Source organism: Lissotriton helveticus, chromosome 9, assembly GCF_964261635.1.
Source record: "Lissotriton helveticus chromosome 9, aLisHel1.1, whole genome shotgun sequence".
Taxonomy (NCBI): domain Eukaryota; kingdom Metazoa; phylum Chordata; class Amphibia; order Caudata; family Salamandridae; genus Lissotriton; species Lissotriton helveticus.
In genome coordinates this window covers 1290770785-1290794949 of record NC_136070.1, presented here as the reverse complement: position 1 = coordinate 1290794949, position 24165 = coordinate 1290770785, and the positions used below count along the sequence as shown (strand labels likewise).

At 45.8% G+C, this 24165-nt stretch overlaps 1 protein-coding gene across 1 annotated transcript in view; it reads right to left on the bottom strand.

Moving 5' to 3' along the window:
- Positions 1-24165, bottom strand: part of LOC144782514 (uncharacterized) — an 80682-nt gene that overhangs the window by 44500 nt on the left and 12017 nt on the right. The window contains exons 2-3 of the mRNA XM_078661917.1: positions 16078-16204; positions 13160-13270 (exon numbers count right to left, since the gene is read on the bottom strand). Of these exons, the coding sequence (XP_078518043.1) occupies positions 13160-13270; positions 16078-16204 (238 nt within the window). The remainder of the gene's footprint in view (positions 1-13159; positions 13271-16077; positions 16205-24165) is intronic.

Genomic DNA, 24165 nt, shown 5'->3' with positions numbered 1-24165 from the left:
GCCTGTATACACGCCAAGAACTTGAAAGTTAATATTTACACCGATTCACGTTACGCATTTGGAGTCGTACACGACTTCGGAGTGCTCTGGCAGGAGAGAGGTTTCATGACTTCACATGGAACCAAGATTCAGCATGGTCTCCTTATTCAAGCTCTGTTAGATGCAATACATTTACCAACATCCATTGCTATCATGAAATGCAAAGCACACACGAAAGTTACTGACATTATTTCCCAGGGTAACGATCTAGCAGATCGCACAGCCAAGCTTACAGCACAGACTCCAGACATTCCAGTTAACATGACACACACTCCAGATCCGACTACATGTATGACAGTTAAGGACCCTACTCAAGATGTCATAGATATCCAGTTACATGCTACTCCCGATGAAATCAAGAAATGGTCCGAACAAGGAGGGGTCCAGACAGATCAAGGATGGTTAACGAAGGGTAGAGCCACATGGTTTCTCCCCGACTCTATGGTTCAAGTCATTATCAATACCGCACATAGTCCAGCACATTTAGGAGAAAAAGCTATGTTAGACAGTATCCAGAATATTTGGTTCAACAAGCATTTACGAGCTGCAGCCAAGCAGAAAGTCCGTACCTGTATGATATGTTGCCAGTTCAATCCAGGTAAAAGTGTCCCGGTGGAACAAGGTGGATTCCAGCCCCCTGACCACCCTTTTGAAGTCCTCCAGATGGATTACATTCAGATGGAGCGATGTCGAGGTTTCAAGTATGTCCTTGTAGTTGTATGCGCTTTGTCCAGGTGGACAGAAGCATATCCAGTTCCAGATTACACAGCCGCGACCACTGCCAAGCAGTTGGTTCGTGAGTTTTTCCCCCGTTATGGACTCCCTAGGGTCGTATATTCTGATAACGGCCAGCCATTCTCATCAGAGTTAATGAAGCACGTTTCCCTGTTGTTAGGGTACCAGTGGAAGTTTCATTGTGTACGCCATCCTGAAGCAGCCGGTCTCGTAGAGAGGCATAATCAGACCCTGAAAATTCGAATTGCAAAAGTTTGTCAAGAGAAAGGTGTAGACTGGCTAGTAGCCCTGCCAGTTGCTCTGTTCTATATGCGCATGGTCGCACATTCCAGATCAGGTCTGTCCCCGTATGAGGTCGTTTTCGGCCGCCCCCCTAACATGTGGGGTACACCTAGACCCCGAAGTATTACCGATGTTTCAAGTAATATGCTGACAGATTACCTAGCTTCCTTGATGTCTGCCCTCAACTCTTGTCGTTCACAGGTTGCTGCCGCATTTCCAGACAATACCGAGGTGGCACCGCATGAAATCGTTCCAGGATCCATGGTCCTAGTGCGAAATTTCGACCGCTCAAGTCCGCTGGAGCCTCGCTGGAAGGAGCCCCGACAGGTCCTCCTCGCCACCCGTACAGCCGTGAAGTTGGAGGGACGCAAAGGCTGGGTGCACCTTTCGCACGTAAAGAAGTTTTACGGACTGAAACCCGTCTCAAAGAACATTTCCCAGGATTTGAAGGATTGCCAAAGTACTATTCTCAAGGACTGTCCCGCAAAGAACAATGATACTGCACCCTCCCTGTTAGAGAAAACTCCGCAACAGGAGTATAAGTTGAAACTCCGGTCTAGTAAAATAAGTCAGCCAGTTTGATTGTCTAAGTCCTCCCCTAGGTGAAACGGTTAGACTGTTTCTGACATGTATAAAATAGACCCCCATAGTGAGAGAGTTAGTCAAAACTCAATCCGATGTATCGTTTTTCTATGTTTCATATTATTTCTCAGTATTATGATTTCCTGCACCAGTTATGCATTTTACCTGTATTTCCCAGTTTCTCATGTAAATAAGTCTTCTAATGCTACAGTAGAGCACACGTTTAGTGATCTGCCTCCTCATGAACTCTCTTACCGCCTCGCTATGCGTAATAATTCTTTCATCCGCATGTTACATTATTCACACCAGACCAGCAATGCCACTAATTGTTGGGTGTGTGGTCGACTCCCCCCTTTCCAGACACCGAAGGGAGTTCTGCCACTCTTTCCTTATCCATTTTCACATAATGGTTCGTGTGGAGCATGGTCCACGTTAACGTCATCCTCAACAGATATGTCTTTTCTTAACAGTACATGTTTCCCAGACAAGCAAGGTCTTCCCCACAGAACAGGGTTAGATCTAGAGAATGAAGTTTACAATTTAGGTAATTATTCTTCGAATTTCATGGTCCTGAATGTTCAGTCTGATTCCGCTCCAGACTTACCTGCTATTTCAGTACTACCAGTCAAAGGCGAATTATGTGTCCGAAATTATGGTTCCGTACATGTAGGACATAGTGATTGTACTACTATTGTCAAGTATAGTGACAGTAGGAAATCTATTTTCAAGGCTTCACGTCATTCTTATTTTATTTGTGGTCAAACTGCATATGTTCGTCTGCCCCTCGATTGGGAGGGAACCTGTTACATTGCCTTCCTACTGCCACCTGTTTTCCTAGCCCCACCTGATTATCATAGAAACACACATCTAGTACACATTAGACATAGAAGGGAGATCGAGTCCCCCATTGTCGATTATACTGAAACTGCTCTAGAACAGTACACAGATTTCAATAGAGGTTTCTTCTTCTTTATAGGACCTATCCAGAATAGTAAGCTGATCCGTAGGTTAACAAGAACCCTCGAAGCTGTAGTAAATGAGACTGCCTCTGCTTTAGGTAACTTAACCGAAGAGCAATCTGCTATGAGATTTGTCGTTTTGCAAAATCGTCTCGTCCTTGACGTCATACTGGCCGATAGGGGCGGGGCCTGTAGAGTCATCGGATCTAGTTGCTGCATTTTCATTCCAAATAACGCGCCGTCTGTTTATTCAGCTATAACCAGACTCCATAAAATTGCCCATCTGTTACACCAAGATCCAGGCACCTGGACATGGTCCGGTTGGTTCTGGAATATAATTTCCGCCTGGGGATGGAAAGTATTGTCCTTTCTAGGTATTGCAGTAGCGATCATATTCAGCTGCTGCCTTTGTATACAATGTGGCCCTGCGATTTGCGGCATTTGTGCTACCTCTTGTATTCCTAGTCCCAAGCCCCGTTCTAAATCCCGTTCCAGGATAATTCGAGACGAGCAAATGATACTGTATGAAATGATAGATGGTATCATGAATATTGATGTTTCCTGATGGAAGCGTAGTGACAAGGAGGGAATGTGGAAAAGTAAATTTTGTTATGTTCTGTGTCCCTACGCGTCATCCAACATATGTTATCTGTGCATGATTAAATATGCATATGTGTTCCCCATGTTCGATTAAAGACGCAATTACAGTTGTGTCCACCTCTAGTATGCCAGTTTCCAGTTCTTGTGAATACTACGAATATCAGGCCCATGTAAAGTTACGTTGCCACGTTTCTCAGTGTGCACGTTATTCCATTGTAAAGTCCCCGTTTCTAGGCCTCAGAAGGGCCTGGACACCAGATTCAGCTCCTGTCTCCTGTCTCCTGAAGCCTCGCTGAGGAGCGATACAGCCCCCACCTGTATCCTCGACCCTTCACTTATTTCCTGCCTCGCAGTGCCCGGTTCAGCCTGGCTCTGCCTCTGAGTCTGCCAAGAGTATGTTATGATTCCAGTTATCAGTTCAGTCCTCCTTCTCTGCATTCCTAAGCTACTGAATCGCATCAATAGTTTCCGTCATTGTCTAGCCTTTACGTCTCCACGTTAGAGAAATACTGCATTTAATGGTCATTTAATATTCTTCATCACGCACTACATGTAGAATAATGCATGCTCCAGTCTTAGAGTCTGTTCGCCTTTACCCCGATAACTTTTGGATTCTATCAACATGTTCTCTAAACATCAGATACTAGATACTGTTTAGGTACATGTCGCCCTGACTCTCCAGACTTCAGTCTCTGCTCCTAGCACAGAGTTCATAGCCCCCAGCTTCTCCTAGTAACACGTCATTGCCAGTTTGCGCGCACCACCAGGTTAGAGGTCCCGGCTCCTTAGGTAGCCCCCTCCATGGGTTACACCCCATTCATGACATATTCTGTTACGTTTGCATCACATGTCCATGTATACGCCCTGTTACACCTCTTTTCACCCTTATCTTTCGCGACTGCTACGCGTCACGCCTTCTGCTCCACCCACTGCTACGCCTATTGCAATGTAATGCTATGTGTTTGCGTTATGTATATATACTCGTGTACTGTTATTAAAAAGTCATCCTTTTCCTGCTTTTTGCCCGATCCTGACCCCGGCAGCGCTGTCGGGCCCTGCCATCCTATTCCTGTGCAGGTCGTCCTGTTCCTGTCCTTATGCTGTATTAAACCTGCAAAACTCCTACTACCTCGAATCTTGACTCTTATTTATTGAGCTATCTGTTATTACTATGCCCAGACAAACCTAGATCAGGTATTATTTATTTATATACCACAGGTTTAATAGAACATGTACTAGGGCCCATAAACGGCTAAAGGAGGCTCTACACAAATCCCCAGATGCGAACTTGATCTCCAGACTTGTAGAATAGATTATAAGGAAGAAACTTGAGGAAGACACCGTTAAAGGAGATGGCTTGATAATCTCTATCAGAAGCGTGTGCTAGTAAGGATAATAGAGCTTTCGGGAGAGTAATTAACTCCGCACCATTGATAGCAGACGAGGCTCCCGGGATTGAGATGGCCATCTTGGAAGACGACTGGATACAACACTTTACTGGCATTTATTCTCTAACTAATGGGGCGCCTGCACCAGAGCAAGGACAGAGTCATATCATCATAGCAGACACTCCACAGATTACCACCACGGTCCCCGTTAATTTGGAAGAAGTTAATGATGCAATATTGGCTAGTAAAGGTGGTAAAGCCTCAGACTCAGACGCAATTCCTGTAAACCTGTACAAAGGGGCCCTTCTTGACTTTAGTACTCAGGGCATGCTATATAGCTGGCTTTTATCATCATGGGCCGAATCAATTATTGTGCCTATTTACAAAAAGGGCCATCGATTGAACCCGGCATGATATAGGCCGATTTCTCTACTTGAGTCCCTGGTGAAGATTGCAGGTCACATCATTTTAAACAGATTAGAAGCTTGGGCAGACACACATAATATCCTTTCAGCTCTACAATATGTATTTCGTTCCGGGGTGGGAACTGATTCTCAATTTAAGCATGCTACTTGGGAAGTACATTAAAATCAAAGAGAAAAATATATACTTAGCTTTGTTGACCTTTCCTCCGCTTTTGACTGCGTTAAACATGCTAAACTGTGGTCAATTATGAAAGAGCTGGGGTAGACGCATCGATTATTAGCTTTCTGAGGGACTTATACTCGGATGCAAAGCCAGGGTCAGATATGGTACTAGAGGAGAATGCACTGAAGCATTTTGGGTGGAGAGGAGATGAGACGGGGCTGTGTCCTAGCACCCTTTCTGTTCTCTCTATACATAAACACAGTGTGGGCGCGGTACTTGCTGCATCGTCCAAAGATCTTCCGCAAGTAGTGGCTCGCCCAATACCTGCCTTTCTTTACACCGACGATGATGTCCTTTTGGCACGTACTCCACTTGCTCTTCAGTCCCTTATTACAAACTTTGTTGAATATATGCAGGACCTTGGGCTTTAGTGAACCAATTAAAAACCTGGAATGCGGGAGGACCACTGCAACTTGCAGAGATCTAAAAATACATGGTACAACTATAGGCTTCACTAATACTTTTTCCTATTTGGGGATTTTATTTGATAAAGACTGCATATGGAACACGGCCACTTCCAATAGGAACCTGCAATTTAGTGAAGCCTTTATGGCACTCCCAGGCTTCGCAAGACGACTGGGGTGTAATCCACCAGAGTTGATGATGTCAATTTATAAAGCTAAATGTCTTAGTGTTGAACTTTACGGGGCGGGAGTGTGGGGACACAAGAAATGCAGTGACGTACAACTAGTTGAAAATGGGGTTTTCAGGTACCTTCTTGCCACTCCCAAAAGCGCTCCAGGATATGTATGCCATGCCGAACTTGGAGCTCCGTTTATTACAGGCCTGATTATGCTACAGCCCATCCTGCTCTGGTACAAAGTATAGACCTCAGAATATACAGACTTAAATCATGTTACAATCAGGGATTGTCTCAAATCGAGATAATACCAGCATATAACGTGGTTTGTTTACATTCAACGCTTCTGTAATGATCTGGGCCACCCTGAGTATTTCCAGAAGCCTGAAACACTAGATCTTATTAGTAGAGATTTCTTAGAAAATAAAGTGATGACACATCTGGACAATCTTAGACTTACAATTGAAATTTTTAAACCCACTGTTTTCAAAAATCAAATTGTTTTAACCACTTTTGATATGCAACCTTATCTTAAAGCAGTTTTAAATGCAAGACATAGGTTTGTCTTGACCCGTCTAAGACTGGGCACCTTTCACTGATTGGTCAGCTTCCCAAAAATGAACGACTTAACTAATTGTCCCCTTCAGTGACGTGATGGCCCAGAATACAATGCATGTGGTGTTATTCTGCAAGTTTTACAATCACCAGACGAAGAGCTACATCATACCGAATAAAAGACGTGCACACTTCACACAATCTCGACCTGCGTACTTATACCTACAGTCACCCGCCCTCCTTGGATATTTGCTGCAGCATGACATCTTTCTGTGGGCTGCCTTATGATAGAAAGATTTCTTTACTTCGCCCGCAGCAACGATAAATAGTGTGCAAACTTGGTATTTTGTATGGTAACAATATGGGCAATGATATGCGTTATAAGTACAGACCATCTACTGTACTTCTATGTTCTTATATTTGATAAGATATAAGCATATTCACTAGGGCAGGTGGGGAGCGACTGCCGGACCCAACATGAGGTTTTGTCCTCCATCCCGCTCTAATTTTGCTGAATTTCATCCCATTATGTTATAGGAACTCTCGTAAATGTGGGGAAACAATTTAACCAGATGTGATCGCATTTTATTGTTTAACAATTAACTGCTGCACACCCGTCTTTTTATCATTGATATATTGTGGCACTTCCATTTTGATCTTAAACTTTTTCTTATTTCTGAGTTGTTATTGAATAATTAGGCAGATATTCTGAGTTGCTCTTATGAATTGTATCTTTCCTGCTTTTATATATCTTTACTGTATTACATATTGCTTTTTAGATGGTTAATTGCCTCCGAATAAATTGATCGACTGATTGATATTGATTGACCAAGCCTTACCCAGGCCGCCAATGGTTCTAACACAAAAGGGCAAATATTAAGGGGGAAAAAGGACAGCCCTTCCTCATACCCAGTCACAATGAAAACAGGGCAAAAATGCTCCCAATGACCACCACCTGAGCGAGCAGATCGGAGTATAAGAGTCAAATCCAGGACAGGAAAGAAGGGTCAAACCCAAGTCTCTCCAACACTGCATAAATAAAGGCCACTCTCCTGTGTCGAAAGCCATATGCGCATCCAGGGACAGTATGATGGTATTTCCCAGATCCGGTCCGCCCAGCCCAAGACCCCATGCAAAAGACACAGGTTAGGCCCCGTACTCCTGTCTGGCTTAATGCCAGACTGATCCGGGTGAACAAGTAGTTGAAGCACCTGAATCAAATGTTTGATCAGGAGTTTTGGGAGTATCTTAACTTCCGTATTCAGTAACTAAATGGGTTGTATGAGGCACATTTCCCTGGCGGCCTGCAGTCCTTATGGATCACTACTACAGTAGCCATTCTTTGACCTCTCGACAGCAAATCAGCCTCTTGGCTTTCCAAGAACATGCGTAGGAGGCGGTGCGACCGTTCTGGGGCTGCAAGTTTGCACAGCTCTATGGGGATACCGTTGGGACTCACTGCTTTACCAGAATTAAGAGCGCCGATAGCCTTCGCCACCTCCGCCTCTGCCAGGTCCCCAGGAAGCACACTAATATCTGAAAAGGCACTCCTTTGTCTATCCTGCATGGGTGACCATTTTTTAACCGCCTCTGCCTAATATGTAGTAAGGTATTACCTTGTAAGCGCGTCTCCTGAAGAAGAACTATGTCAGATGTGTATCTCTTGAGGTATTGCAGAATTATATCCAGTCTGATTTTGTCCCCCAGTGCACTGACATTTCAGAAAAGGATCTTAAAGGCAGGGGACACCAATGTCTTGGCCACGGAGCTTAAATACCCCAGAGGCGTTGACGGGACCAGAGGTCAGCCTCCCACCCACTGCACAAAGGGACCCAGCTTGGAGTAGAAGACGCAGAGAGTTTACCACAGTTCCTAAAGGGGAGCATATGTTTGGGATGAATCCGGCAGTAGCCGCGATAGGAGAAAACAATGGTGAAAATGAAGAAGCATCTGGTCTTGCTCACTGCTACATGAAGGAAAGGACTCGCCAAAGTAAAAGAAAAACCAACAACAAAACAAGAAGAAACATCATAACTAAAACCCCAGCACAAACTCCTCCTCCATGCCTCCTGCATGGTGGACTTAGACTAACCACCCCCCAACCCCAACTGCCTGTCGCCCCCAAACACTTGACAAAGTTCAGGGGACTGTGGTTTCTCCCAAACCTTCGCAGTCACTTCCCACTTAATCACAGTTAGCAATGTTACCGCTGACGAGATCTATGTTCGGAGTGTCTCAACAGCAGAGCTCAGCGGACTTCCTCAGGAGACATGAAGGATCAGAGCCATCTCTATCTCAACACCAACCATAGGTGCTCTTAGGGATGGCACACGTTTCGGAGTTCAGCGGACTTCCTCAGGAGATGACGGATCAGAGCCATCTCTATCTTGACACCAACCACATGCGCTCGCAGAGATGTCACAGGTTTCTGAGTTCATTGGACTTCCTCAGGAGACATGAAGGATCAGAGCCATCTAGATACCAACCACAGGCGCTCGCGGGGATGTCACATGTTTCCGAGTTCAGCGCACTTCCTCAGGAGATATGAAGGATCAGAGCCATCTCCATCTCAACACCAACCACAGGCGCTCGCAGGGATGTCACACGTTTCTGAGTTCAGCAGACTTCCTCAGGAGACATGAATGATCAGAGCCATCTAGATACCAACCACAGGCGCTGGCAGGGATGTCACACAAACATTTTCGAGCGTAGCGGACTTCCTCAGGAGACATGAAGGATCAGAGCCATTTTTATCTCGACACCAACCACAGGCGCTCCCAGGGATGTCACATGTTTCCGAGTTCAGCGCACTTCCTCAGGAGACAAGAAGGATCAGAGCCATCTCGATCTCGACACCAACCACAGGCGCTCGCAGGGATGTCACGTTTCCAAGTTCAGCGCACTTCCTCAGGAGACAAGAAGGATCAGAGCCATCTAGATACCAACCACAGGCGCTCGCAGGGATGTCACGTTTCCGAGTTCAGCGCACTTCCTCAGGAGACATGAAGGATCAGAGCCATCTTGATCTCGACACCAACCACAGGCGCTCGCAGGGATGTCACAAGTTTTCAAAACCTGCGGATCATGTGTCTGATGGACAGGCTCAGCATCTGATCATTGCCTCCCTGTCTGCCCTCTGGGTCCCGACCCTTCGACCCTCCTCCAGCAGTCCAACCATTAGAAAAAGGACTGACATTGTCGGTCGACTTTGAGAGTGAAAGAATGTTCTACTGTTATTGTCTCACTTGACTGGTGGAGCACTACAAGCAGTCTGCAAGATGACGTCCCTGTCCCGGTAGTTAAAAAAAGCACATTATGATTGGGCACGGAGACGCACCTGGTTTTGGCAGAGTGCCGGGGACTCTGTGGTCACATTCAACTGAGAAATAGTTTGAGTATAAGATCTTCTAGAAACAGTCCGACTGCCAAGCCTTCCGAATGTTCTGGAACCACTATTATGCGGGCGTTGTTCCTTCTGGACCAGCCCTCATAGTCTTCCAGGTGGGGTTCCAAGAAGGTCGCAAAAGCCCACAATTCCATCACTCGAGTTTTTAACAACTTCGTCTCCGCCTGAAGAGTTACAAGGGAGTCCTCTGTATTTTTGACTTGCGCTCCCATGTTGCAGAGATCCGCCCTCATCAGGGTGATGTCGATGGACATTGCATCTATTTTCACCTCCAGGGCAGTGCTATACCCCTGTGTCGCTGCCATAATACCCTTTGGTGTGGGGGCCTCTGTAGTGTTGGAAGGCTGCGCCATAGTCGGCTGCTGGTCCTCTAGCGGTAATTTATTAGTGGCCTTCTTAGTTAGGGTAAACTTGTTCAATTAAGTTTGGTGTACTACATGGCCCCTCTACCACCTGTCATCATTGGGGACCATCCTCCATTGCCCCTGCAGGAGCCCATTGCAATGTGGTGGAAGAAGAATGGGAGGGGGCTGGGTTGCTACTCACTGCCGCTTGCCAAGAAGCAACTGATAAGCCCCAAGCGGTGTTATTGGGTTTTCCGCCTCCACCCTGTACCTACAAGAGATGAAGTCAGTGGAAGTTGTGTGCTTCAGGATTTACACCCGGAACCAGAACGCATACCTGAACGGCACCATCGCCGAACAACTCCCCGCATTACGGGGATTCTTCTTTACCACCACGGAAATTGCCACACGGCTTTCATCCAAAACACGAGGATTTTGACATTCCCCGAAAAAAACCTGAGGATTCATTAAACTCAGCATTACTACTAAGTAGAGGATCTCCACTACTAATGTGAGAATACCTCAATTGAAACAACGAATCATCACTCGACTGATACTGTCAACCCGGTCCTGAGTGGAGCCGGGTCGGAATTATCACCGGCACCGCGACCTGTAGTTATAATTCTCTAACCTACAGCCCTGAGGAGTAGCGGAAAAGTGTGTTTTTCGTGCGACGAAACACGTGTCGGCTGGCTTTCTGAGATCAATAAAAGAAAATCTGAAACACTGATGGTCCAATCCTTCGCCCATAACATATGAACTTTATGTCAATTGAGACATCTGTTTTTTGCTTTAAACTTTATTCAAGTGTGCAACAGGTTTTGTTTCTACTGTATATAGTGTGTCCTCCAGGCACACTTGGAGGGGTTTCAGGGACTTGCCCCTCACCTGCATGCACCTTCTGCCTTACTGCATCCTCCTGTGCGTCAACCCATGCAGTGCGCCCAGTATTTCCCTCACATCTAAAACCCTGTCCTCTGCTACCATCCTCCATTGCCCCTGCAGGCGCCCATTGCAATGTGGCGGAAGAAGAATGGGAGGGGGCTGGGTTGCTACTCACTGCCTCTTGCCAAGAAGCAAATGATAAGCCCCAAGCGGTGTTATCGGGTTTTCCGCCTCCACCCTGTACCTACAAGAGATGAAGTCAGTGGAAGTTGTGTGCTTCAGGATTTATACCCCCTCAGCGGTGATCAGGCCAGAGGAGGGGCTCTCACTCCTTCAGTGCGTCTTAGGATCCAGGGGGAAGCCCTACCAGGCCAGCCGGGCCACTGCGTGGGCGCCACAATAACAGCGCTTGCCAAACGCCAACTATATCCCAAGTGCTGTGTAGGATAGTCAGCAAAACGTACAGTAACCAGGTAGGAGCTAGTACTCTGGGCAACTGTATCCCATTTGTACTTTCATCAGTCAATTAGGGAAGTCTTTGAGAGGTCAGGCAAATATAGCAATGTCACTGGTAGCGCTATGTACAGACAGGAGGGGGCAGACAGTGCATTGCAGCTTCGAGGTGTGGTGAGCTGTAAGGAGTTCCTCTTGGTTCGCCAATAAAACAGTCAACAGTATGCTTAAAGTTCCTCATTCCCCGGGGCCAACACAAAAACCAGTCAACAAGCGCAGCGGCAGTCGCGCCCCACTGCCGCCGAGGGACCAAAGTCCATAGGGTTGCTCCAGGGGCTGTCTCTCGTCACACGTGGGCTCACCTCCCAGCAGGCACAGGCTATCAACTGCATATATGGGTCCAAGAATCACCGCCACTGGGATCAGGAGCGCAAGGCTTTACCACTTTCAGGCTCCGCTCCAGGCCCAGAGGCAGGCGGGCGAGCGCCAATAAATCTCAGTGTGGTCCGCTCACCTGGGGCACCAGCAGCCCTTAGTCTGAGGCTTCAGCAGTCCACCACACCACTGTGCATCGGCAACTCAGCAGTCACATCCAAACAGGAGGCAGCTCGATGGTCTTCACTCCAGTGTGCTGTCACTGCGCACTGCCTCTGCTGCACCACTGTACGCCAGGCTGCTGCTTTCATCCGTTGCACAGGCCACACTGCAAAACTCACTGCAGGAGTGTTACAGGGGCCCAGAAATACAACAGCGGTATCCCCGCTGGGCGCAGGACACAGTGGTCATGTCCGGCGCTGTCCGCAGATGGATTTTTGAACTGGTGTTTGGGGATTAGTGTGGCTGGCTATGGGAGCCGCTTCAGAAAGCAGTCATCTTCCCTGGTAGCTGGCCACACACCCGAGCACATTAGTTTTTGTGTATTTCAATTTAAGTACCTTTGTGTCTCTTTTTAAGACTGTGGGTCCGATTCAGATTTCGTACAGAAAGCAAACCAAACGACTCGTGTCTGGAACGCTTTGTGGGCGACTCGGGTCAGGGGAGTCCGACCGAACAAGTATTATGCATGTGAATGATTCAGGATACGTACCCGTCACACTCCCATTGACTTCAATGACTTCAATGGGAGCCTGTGTACCGAAGGCGTAAAAAGGCTCCCATTTAAGAAAGGGGTGGTTGGGGAAAATCGTGCACCCTGTGGCGGGAAGCCCTTGGTACCTGCCAGACTGTGCATGACCTGAAAGAGGGGACCCATGGGTACCCCCACGGGCCTGATTTGAAGGGCCCCGGGTGAAGGTGGCCTGTTACGGGCCCCCAAAGACAGATTCCAGAAGCCTTTTCGATCAAGGCAAACTAACCGTAACAGCTGTCCAAATCTTTCATCGTACTTGCTTGCTCGGAAAACCTACTCCACAGAGCTGTACGCTTCTGCTCCAGAGGCTCAATCTCTCCATATGCCTTCCAGAACTGATTCAGTCAGCGCAAAGGCCTTCCAGACATCGTACTTGGTCGTTCAGAACTGGGAACAAATCGGTCAGGAACAAGGGCTCCGGATCGGTTTAGACAATTCCAAATCCAATTCGGAGCCCTTCTGAACGACATCGGAATTGGCGCCTGTGTGTGAATGTGTGCACACAAGCACTGCCTGGGATAAAGTTATGTTCAAGCGCTATGGATAGGTCACAGTTAATTCATGTCCTACTCACCTGGTGGCTGGTTTCTCCTGTGCTTGCTCCCAAAGTCCTGGTTCTCCATGTGGCACACCTCATCTCTGTCTTTTGCTCTTAATGAAGATACAGTGGTAGCAATGAGAGGACCTGTTACCAAAAGTAAACAAAGAAACTCATAGACTTTGTAAAATTCTGTAAACTATCAGGGTTTTACTACTGGGCAAGGCGTGGCTTGACAGAGCTGAATTGAGGCAAACACCTTTAGACACCTGAAAGAAAGACTAGAAGTATCAATCTGAGGCAGCATGTTACACAATCAATGACTGCCAGGACCTATGCAGTACCTTGCTCTAGGGACCCGAAATCTGTTATTGATGGAGATACTGAATATATAGGGTCGCTGGTGGACGGGGCTGCAAATTCTGGGTACGGTCTAGGGGCAGGGGAGTATGCACGGCTTCCAACTATTAGGGCCATTAATGACTTACTTCCCAGTCCTATTGCTGAATGTGCAGGTTGGAATCATGGGGCATGCACTTGAAATTATTTGCAGTTTTATGTAGTGTGAAGCTGACCACTCAGTGTACAGAGCGCTTATTATAAACAGTGACTGGCAGTACAACAATTAAGACATGGATAAAAAAATAGAACAGTACTAGGTGGCTGGAGCCAACTGATATGTGTAATGCCTGGCCAATGAGATTGTTACTGCATAAGACTAACTGCATGTGCCACTAGGATTCTCTAATGCCTTAGAACATTGGGGTTTGAATTTCCTGGGCCCATTAGTGTATGTAGTGCCTGAAGCCTTGTTGTAGGTACTGCCTGAAATGGATGGCATATTTACTGCCTGGGGCCACTGACGGATGCAAAGCAAAAGCATGTATGCCCTAGAGCTGGTGATGTATTCAGTGCCTGTAGCTCATTACTACACAGTGCCACTAATGCTCATTACTACATAGTGCCACTAATACTCATTACTGCATGGGGCCACTAATGCTCTTTACTGCATGGGGCCACTAATGCTCATTACTGCATGGGGCCACTAATGCTCATTACTGCACGGGGCCACTAATGCTCATTACTGCACGGGGCCACTAATGCTCATTACTGCATGGGGCCACTAACGCTCATTACTGCATGGGGGCACTATGATCCACACCATAAGAATGGAGACCGACATTGTATCATGGAACATAATGGCCCGTAGGGCATTAATAAGATTCTGGCAGCGCATGAGCACTGGGGAGGAGCAAAGGGTATCCCAATGGTGTAAAAATGAAATACAGCAAAGAAAATTGAAGTGGGCAAAGGGGGGGGGGGGGGGGCAGAAGTTTTTTTTTTTAAACCTGTAGGGATATGAGAGTCAAGTTGTGCCTGCAGAATTTACAAATGGAGAATGCCAGGAGTAAGCTCCGGGAATTAGTCAAGGAACTGTCCGGAGACTACGATCGACAGTATCTCAAGGGGGAAATAACGGTTTATTTCATGTTTGACTCAATGGTTCCCGTACATGGATGTATTACCCAACCGTTGGCTTAGAAGTGAATTGTTAGGGTTAAGGGTCGGAATTTACCCCTGATATACCAATGATAAGATAAAAGAGGCCATGATTGAATCTGGCGAGAATTGCACATATTATTGGACGGTTTAAAGGTTCTGACTGCACGGAAAATATTTTTTATATATAGATAAGGGATTTTTAGGCACTTTATGATGACAGGTATTATTTCTATATCATGGTAATGATTACGACACAAAGAATGGGTGTATTTTAAAGGCACTTAGGCTTTTCTATGATTTTATTTAATGTAATGTTAATTTCATAATTTTATGTAGATCCCATAAGTGTATGTACTTATAAAAAGGTGTGTGATTTATATATGATATGTGCCTAAGGACTTGAGGTCTAAATCATGGGTACTTGCAAACATTTTCCCGGGGGCCAGAATGTTTGGTCTTTGGTGCGACAGCGGGCTGTACTGATGCAAGCAGGGTTGTATCGGGGGTGGTTGGGGGCGGTTGGGGGCATAAAGTGAGTCTAGGGAAGGCGAAGCATGTACATCTAGTAGCTGAGCTGAACTGCACAATGTGGAACTAGAAAACTTAGGATGAATCCCCACTGGACCAAATTGTGTGATCCTGGGCAACTGTTTTATTTCAATTTTCCTAGTTTTTCTTCATTATGACATATAAGGTGATCTAAAAAAATATGACCTCAAGATGCATGCTGTACAAAACCTTCTCTTGTGCTTGGATGTAATCACGAATGGCATTGTTGTCACGGTTAGGGAGGGGGAGGGAGCATGAAAGTTTCTAAGTTCATGTTTGAAAACTATCACTTTAAAAAGCACTTCTGAATGCACTGCTATAATCTGATTAACTAAGGTAAAATGGTTCTGCAGGTGAATGAACTACACTGAATTTTGAAGAGACTAATCATATTTGTACAAGTTTGCTGTCTTTAAAAATGAAGTGTTCCTAAAGTTAAGGTGTGCAGTACACCCTAGTTACTTCTTTTCTTTAACTGCAATTAACCTTTAAATAAATGCTGGCTGCTTATTTAACTTTTTTTTTAATGTTAGTGCGGAGTTGAGTAAAACCCTGGGGGCAGCATGCAGTGGTCAGAGGGGCCGCATACTGGCCCCAGGTCGTGCTTTGAGTATTTCTGGTCTAAATAAACATTTCTTTGATTAACTGGAAAAAAACATCAATATTGTTTGGAGAATTCATTTGTAAGATCAAAAAAATATCGATACAACTACAATATGGTTCTAGCACTGAGAGGAAGCTTGCCGTAAGGTGCTCTGCGTGAACGTACTCACCGGCTCATTTTGGGGGTTCCGCAAACAGCAGAAGATCAAAAGCACAGCCTGGTCTCCTGAAACAGCGATCTAAACACCTACCCTCCTAGAGTTCAAACCCTGAGGCATAAGTCAAGGGAGTCACCTTACCAAGCGAGATCAAGGCCTGGTGGATTTCCTTCATCAGGTTCCTGCACAGTTCCTTCTGCCAGTCCTGCAGAAGCTTCCACTCCTCTTCGGAGAAGCAGGCGGACGCATCGTGGAAGGCAGCTGGAACCTGCCAGAGAAAATGATCAACACAAAGACAATGGTGTAATACATACAGTGTGTGCCACGTAGGCTAATATGAAGTTAAGAAAAGGCATGTTCCCTAAACCATTAATGTGATCCTGCGTGGTAATTTGCTAAGTATTCTTCTGCCGTCAAGTAACAACATCATGGCAACGAAAATATGGAATCATTGTAAGGGCGTGAATGAAGCTCACCCATTCAGGATTAATGAGCGATATGAAGTCCTTACCCAGTCTGAAAGTTTCGGAATGCCGGTCATGCGGTCTGGCCTGGGTAACTGCATCACAGACCTATTCTGACCTGTTAATAATCAATGTTCCACTGAACACTTAAGAGGACATATATTTAAGGAAAGTTGTACTTTCAGTGCAATGAGGTAGTCATAAGGGGCACTGAATTTTCAGTTGGGTTTTTACGTATTGTGCGTTGTTTCTTTCTGACTAGAAGCCCCACTTGCTTCAGAGATCACATTTTCCAATAGCAAACGTACAACTATTACAGACGTTTATTGAAACTAACCAGGATATATTTGAGTCAGATTTCAGCGGCTTCCCTCATTTTTTGGAGGAAACTAGGGCTGCCTAACTTACATTTCACCTTCACTCGCTTGAAACCAGTGGTCGAAGTGGGGAAAAAAAAGTAGGGGAACTGTGGGTGGAGAATCAGGGGGCGGGAATAACCGAAGATTGAATCAGTGGGCGGAGTCAGGGGTGTGGCTAGAAATAGCAAAACATACCAATTTTTAGTACGTTTAGCATTTCACTGACCCGTTACAGCTTATAACGTTATTTAATTAAAAGAATGGATATGTTTATTTGAGGTTTAATTCAGGAAAAAGCAAACACTCATAGGGAATACAGGTTTATGTAAAGCATGTGAAATATAAGCAGGAACAACATGTTACCTTAATGCTTTTACTCTCATTGTTCAGAAATCCATGATTATTTTTTGTCTCAAACATTGAGGTCATGAATGCAGGGCTCCTCCTATACAATGCTCCTGCCCCATCACCTCTCCTGCCCCGTCACCTCTCCTGCGCCGTCACCTCTCCTGCCCCGTCACCTCTCCTGCCCCATCACCTCACCTACCCGTCACATCACCTGCCTGTCATGTCACCTGCCCGTCACTTCTTTTGCCCCTTCACTGCTCCTGCCCCCTTCACTGCTCCTGCCCCCTTCACTGCTCCTGCCCCCTTCACTGCTCCTGTCCTTTCACCGCTCCTGTCCTTTCACCGCTCACACCCGGTTACTGCTCTAGCTCATGGCCCGTCACCTTCTCTGCCCCGTCACCTCTCCTGCCCCGTCACCTCTCCTGCCCAGTCACCTCTCCTGCACCATCACTTCTCCTGCCCCGTCACCTCTCATGCCCTAGTACCTCTGCTTTCCTGTCGCCTCTTCTGTCCGGTCACTGCTCCTGCCCAGCTCACTTCACTCTGTGTACAACATTGACAAAGCTGTCAAGCAGTGCTGGCTGGTAAAGTTTGAAAGTGGTGGGTGTAAAATGAAGACACCAATTATCAATTAGTGAGCAAACATAAGTAGGCATAAGCTAAAGAGGAAGGGAGGCATGGTATATTGTTGACTGGACAGGATAAGCCTGGTACCAATAGTGTAGCGTAAAATGAACAGTGTTATTAAACAAAAGAGAAAAAGTTTAAAAGCTTGGTGCTGGGTACTTTTACGATACGTCTTATGGGTCTACCAGCACAATACTCTTGACAGGTCAAAACGTGTCATTGCTAGCTCTTTCAAATTATTCACAAAGAAACATTATTTTGCACTTCATGTGTTTAACGCAGTTCTCGCTCTTTTGCTCTGCAAAGCGATGAGAAGAAAGACTTTCAAATCACGTCATTTGAAAACACACACACAGCCATTTAACATTTCAGCCAGGGCAATGCCAAATACTTTAAACTCACCAGGGCCTGCACATGTTGACTTTCAGCCAAGCACAAAAAGACAGTAAAAAGGTTTGCATGGCGTTCTGCAGTCATACAGACAATTCAAACCCTTCTCTTATAATGGTGTACAGATTCCTCGCTGCACTCCTGGCTCTTCTAATGCACCTGCGCAGGTTGCTAAAGGAAACAGCAGGCTGCGCGCACCACGCGGTGGCACTTCACCAGTGCATCTGTTTCTAAGTTTTGAAACCCATTTCACTGGTGAAATTAAATCCTGACTAGAATAAATGTTAGCGTACAGCAGCACCATGAAGTGAGAGAAGGAAAACAGACATAGTGGCTGATATGTAGTCACTATGGTAACACGTAATTAAATTCGCACATGTGAGCCCCCTACTAAAAGTATGTGCCAGGAGTTGCTGATACAATTGTGCCACAGCATCCTGTCTGCAGGATATCGATGGAGCTCACTTGGGGAGGCTGATCGGTGCTGAGGAAGTTGTTCTACAATCACCTTCGGATAAAGTCCGCCCTACATAAAAATGCATTAAATAAAAAAAAAGATCGTGAAGATAACAAGCCACGCATTCACACTTATCTGTAGAACATTAACAGCGCCAGGGGCTAGATTCCGGGGTTGAGTTTGCCGCCTCCATCCACTAACCACACACACACTCACAACTCGTCACAAGATAGCCACTGGTGTCAAGTTCCCCACAGTACCCTGCTTGGGGAAAGCTCATCTCTAATCATCAACCCTAATCTCAGGGCCACTTTATATGCTAAAGGCAGAGGGCGGCGCATTGTCATTCGAAAGAGGTAATCAGCCTCAATCGGAATGACAATGGGCCTCCTCGGTCTGTTTGAGTTCAGGGAGGGGCTGCTGCAGCCTCTGGAGTTCACAGAGAAGTGCAAGCAGCCCCTGGAAGCGAATGAAAAAAGTTTTAAAGTTGGACTATTCTTCCCGCCCGGGACTCTTCTGTGAAAGCAAGAAGTAGGGGATCGGACTGAACAATTTTCTAGAAGTAGGGGCACGCCGTGCCCACCGATCCCCCTCCACTTCTACCACTGCTTGAAACTAATGTCCAGTTCCAGGCGAACCAATGAACACAATGTGGGGCACGTCTCAGAATATGACAATTACATAGAAGAACAGTCTAGATTTCGTGGCTTTGTCAATATAGGGCTAGTTGTACGAAGCCTTCTTGAGGTCGCAAACAGTCCGATTCACAGAATCAGGCAGTCTGTGAACACAAAAAGGCATTTCCAAATGTACAAACCCCAAACTGACATTTGGTAACCCATTACCGAAATGTACTTTAGGTTTGCAAATTTGTATTTGGAAGGGGCGCCCCTTCCAGATACTGATTCAATTGGTATTTACAAAAGTTTTGGGACTAAAATGCAGCCTCAAGGCATTCACACTTTACTGCCAACTCAAAGTTGGTGGTAACCCATTCACCAATCTGAAGGGGTCCCTAAGGGATTCCTTACAAAGGACTACTGCCTTCTCTTAAAAAATGAAAGTTAAATGTTTCATTTTTTCTTCCTAAATGCATTTCACTTTCCTTTAAGGAAAACGGGTTGTGTTTAGAAAAAGAAGAAAAACACAAGATTGCTTATTTTAAAGCATGACATGGTGGTCTGCTGAACCAAGCAGGCCACCATCCCTGTGATGGCAGCGAATCATAGTGGGTCACAAAATGCAACCTGCCTCATTAATATTCATGAGGTAGGTCTATTTGCAATGCTCTAGGAATCACCAAATGAAACTCAATGAGTTTCATACATTAGGAATAGTGGTTTCCTAATTTCCTAGTTTTTACTTTACTCGGATTAGTACCATTTCACCATCATGTATTTAATGTACCTGACACGCGTTTCGTCCACTGACTGCATGTAATGGAGCATTACAGGCAGCAATCTGTTTTCGGAAGGTTCTGCTCTGTTCTGTCTTGGGGGGTGAGGGGAGTAAGTTCACTTGCACTCAGCCTTAGTCACTCACTCATTCTCACTCTGTCGCATAGATTTACTTTCGTTCGCTCTAGCACTCACTTTTACCTACTCCGCATCAGTCTTGCTACTCTTGCAGTCTCACTCCTTCTCACTCAGACCTTCAAAGCCTCACACATTCTCAGTTACTCTCAGAGTCCCACTCATTCTGACTCACTCAATCTTGCTCTGACTCACTTTCACTCTTTCACAGTCTGTCTCAGCCATTCTCAATCTCACTCATTCTCAGAGATTCATTCAGCCATACTCATTCCGATTCACTCAGTATCACTCGGACTCCCTCATTCACATTCATTCTGACTCAATCTCAGGCTGACTCCTCAGGCTCAATCAGTCTCACTCAGTCTGATCAATCAGTCTCACTCATCCTCACACTGACTCACTCAGACTTGACTCACTCAATCTCACATATGGTAACACTCAGTGCACTCACTGTTATTCTCCTTCACACTCCTTCTCAATTGCACTCACTCTTCTCATCACTCATTATCACTCACTTTGAATCACACCTTCACTGACACTCACACAGACATGCCCACACACACACTCGCAGGTACACACACAGAATTTAAAAGCATTTTTACTCAGCCATATGCCTGTGCAGATCCTGTTTGGACACCTTTTGCTTCCTTCTGATTTAGGTGTTTGAAACTACAACCTCAAACCTGCGTAGTCGCAGATTCAAGGTTCTAGCGTTGGCTCATTCACCCCACCCTTTCCCAACTCCGCGATGTGTTGGGAAACGGTGGGGTGACTGGCTGGCTGATGAGTAGCCACAGGCACAGCAGACCTTAAGCCTGCAGTGCCTGTAGCTACTTTTAGCTGTGACACTTTATCACGTCACAGATTGGGAGGCACCGAGGAGTGCCAGGGGCCTGAGTCCAGGTCTGAGGGGTTCACATGCCCTGGATAATCTCTAATGACTGGGGCAGGCCCCTTCATGATATCAGACATTTTCATTAGCTGACTCACGCTGCTGCTGGACAGAATTTTCTCTATTATATCAACAATGAATAAAGGATTATTATTCACTCTTGGTATAACAAGGGGCGAGAAGCCCTGGAGCCCTAACAAAAAAACAACACTGATAGTGAAGTATTATAATAGGAGAAATGAGACAGAGGGAAAGTGAGACAACACTTGAAATAAAACACAACAGTCCATTTAAGAACAAATGATTTACAGGAGACACATATGTACTGAAGGGCGGAGGAGGGCTTGGTAATAGGCCAGGTCTTTCTATTTGGTGTAAGTGGGACTTGAGGTTGCGTCGCAATTCAGTGCCCATGGAGGTGGCTCTGAGTTGGATCCGGAGAGTATTCCAGACAATTGAGCATAGCTTGTGAAGCAGCTGAACTGAAAGCCGAACAGTTTCCAGCAGTGGCGTTTCAGGGAGCTGCATCTGGGGGAAGAGGACTCTCGACAGTCTAAACACTCCAGGCATACTTCCAGCATAGTCCAGAAAGTACTGGGTATCACAAGTGGTATCCAACTCCAGACTGACCTGGCATGGTTGGGTATGTCAAGGGATAACCTAACTGCAGACAGACTAGACAACGCCAGCTACAGTAATCCAACTCTTGCTCTTTCCGATGTAGCTGGTAATGAGAGGCAGTACCCAAACCAGACAGACCCAGCATGACTGGTTATTGTACACAGCATCCAATTCCAAATACAGTTGGCATCGCGGAGTTTCACAGGTGGTAATCAACACAAGAGAAATACGGTATGGCTAGGTATTGCAGGCGGTATGCAACTCCAGATAGTCCTTGCAAGACATGGCATCACAGAGGGGAGACAGCTGCAAATAGTCTGGCATGGCTAGGTATCACATGTGGTAATCAACAGTAGATAGTTCCGCTGGGTACCACAAGTACTATGTAACTCCAGATAGTCCCACTCTGGCTGAGTATTGCAGAGGGATATAGCTCCAGATAGTCCTGGAATAACAGGATCTCACAGGAGTTATACAACTGCAGATATTCCCTGTTAAGTAAACACGGGAAGCTGCAAGAGTGTAAACAGCTTTAATCCAGAAAGAAAGGCACCACTGGTTACATCGGTAGCTGCCCATTAACTGCAACTCCCAACATCACGGCATAGACTTAATCAATCTACAACAGAATAAGCAGTCTGTGCCGGGAACAAGAATACATATACCTACACAACACATCTGTCCCCTTTAACAAAACAAAATGAAGAAAAAAAAGGACATAGGAAATAGAAAAAAAAATGGAAAAAATAAATAAAAACAAAACGGAATAGAAAAAATAAATAAAAACAAAACGGAATACGAATTAGATATACAACTTATTCCTAATAAGAGCATAAAAAATCTGACATCTATCCTGGTGTCTTGCAAGTGCGTTTGTTCTCCACAATATTGGGCATAACCTTGTCTCAAGGATTGTGAACACCATGATCATCACCACAACGTGGCAAAGTATTTTCTGCATTACGTTCGGATACTTGTGTCATGACACTTTGCTTGTCCAGGTGCCATCAGATCATCCAAGGGCGACATATGCAAAAGAAACAATTGATGGACGGAATGCTGGACAATGCAAACATTCACCTCCAGTCACAAGGATCCGGGTTTAATTCATCATTCTTTTGCTCACCACACAACCCCAGTCTGGACCCAGCCATATGCAAATCAGTCTTGACCCTGTTCTTGTGGGACCAGTCCAGCCCGAACTACCAAGCCTGGGCTCTCCATTTCACTGAGGTCAAGCATCTTCTGGCTGATGTGAAGTGAAGTGAAGTGAAGTGAAGGAGTTTTATAAAGCGCGACTGTTGCCAGAGGGCGTCCAAGCGCTAATAGTAGAAAAGAAGCTCTGAGGGGTGGGAAAAAGAGGGAAAAGGATGAGGAGAAGGTTAATTTCTAAATAAGAATGTTTTCAGTTCTTTGCGGAAAAGTGGGAGAGTAGGGTTAGACCTTAGCGAAAGGGGGAGAGAGTTCCAGAGCCTAGCAGCGTTGAGCGAGAAGGACCTGCCTCCTGCTCTGCTCTGCTCTGATGAGGGCTAAAAGCCCGAAACCGGTCCTAGAATGCTTGTTTCCAGTCCAGGGAGGACTGGACTATTCCCATTGGGCATGGAGTCAAGACTGATTTGCATATGGCTGGGTCCAAACTGGAATGACACGGTGAGCAAAAAAACGATGGATTTAGGCCCAGATCTCTGTACCGGGGTGAATGTATGACATTGTTCTGCATTCTGTCCATCAATTGTTCTTTTTGCATTTGTCACCCCGAGAAGGACGGGTATACACAGATGTGAGTCCCGTGCTCTCCATGCCACTGGAATCAAGCTATCCTGGCTGATGAGGGCTGAAAGCCCGAAACCGATCCTAGGATGCTTGTTTCCAGTCCAGGGAGGACCTGGCCTGGCAGTTCGGGATGGACTGCTCCCATTGGGCGCAGGGTCAAGACTGATTTGCATATGGCTGAGTCCAAACTGGAATAGCATGGTGAGCAAAAAAACGATGGATTTAGGCCCAGATCTCTGTACTGGGGTGAATGTATGACATTGTTCTGCATTCTGTCCATCAACTGTTCTTTTTGCATCAGATCATCCAAAACACTTCCACCATCATCAAAACTATGACCAAGTTTAGTACATTCTTTATCACAGAATTCTTTTTCCCATGTAAGAACAGCAATTCTGCTAAGATTCCACACTTTGCCATTTAAGAGTCTCACTGAATTCTTTAAGACGACCTTCACAGCAAAAGGTCCCATGTACAGACTGTCCCCCTTACCCAGTTGCCACGGTGTTGTCACTTTTACCAGTATACCACTAGAACCACAGGATCTCTTCTTGAGCCTTTCTTCAGATCTAATCTACACTTGTTGATTATATGAGTTTTCTTTATTCTCTCTTTTATCTTATTCATATTTATAGATTTGTCTGCGGACTCTACTAACAACGAGGAATTACTTTTGGTCCTAGATAGTCTGCCTCTCATAGTCTCAAATGGAGAACAATCCGTCATGTCATTAGTAGTAATCCGATACTTCCACACAGCCTTCCAC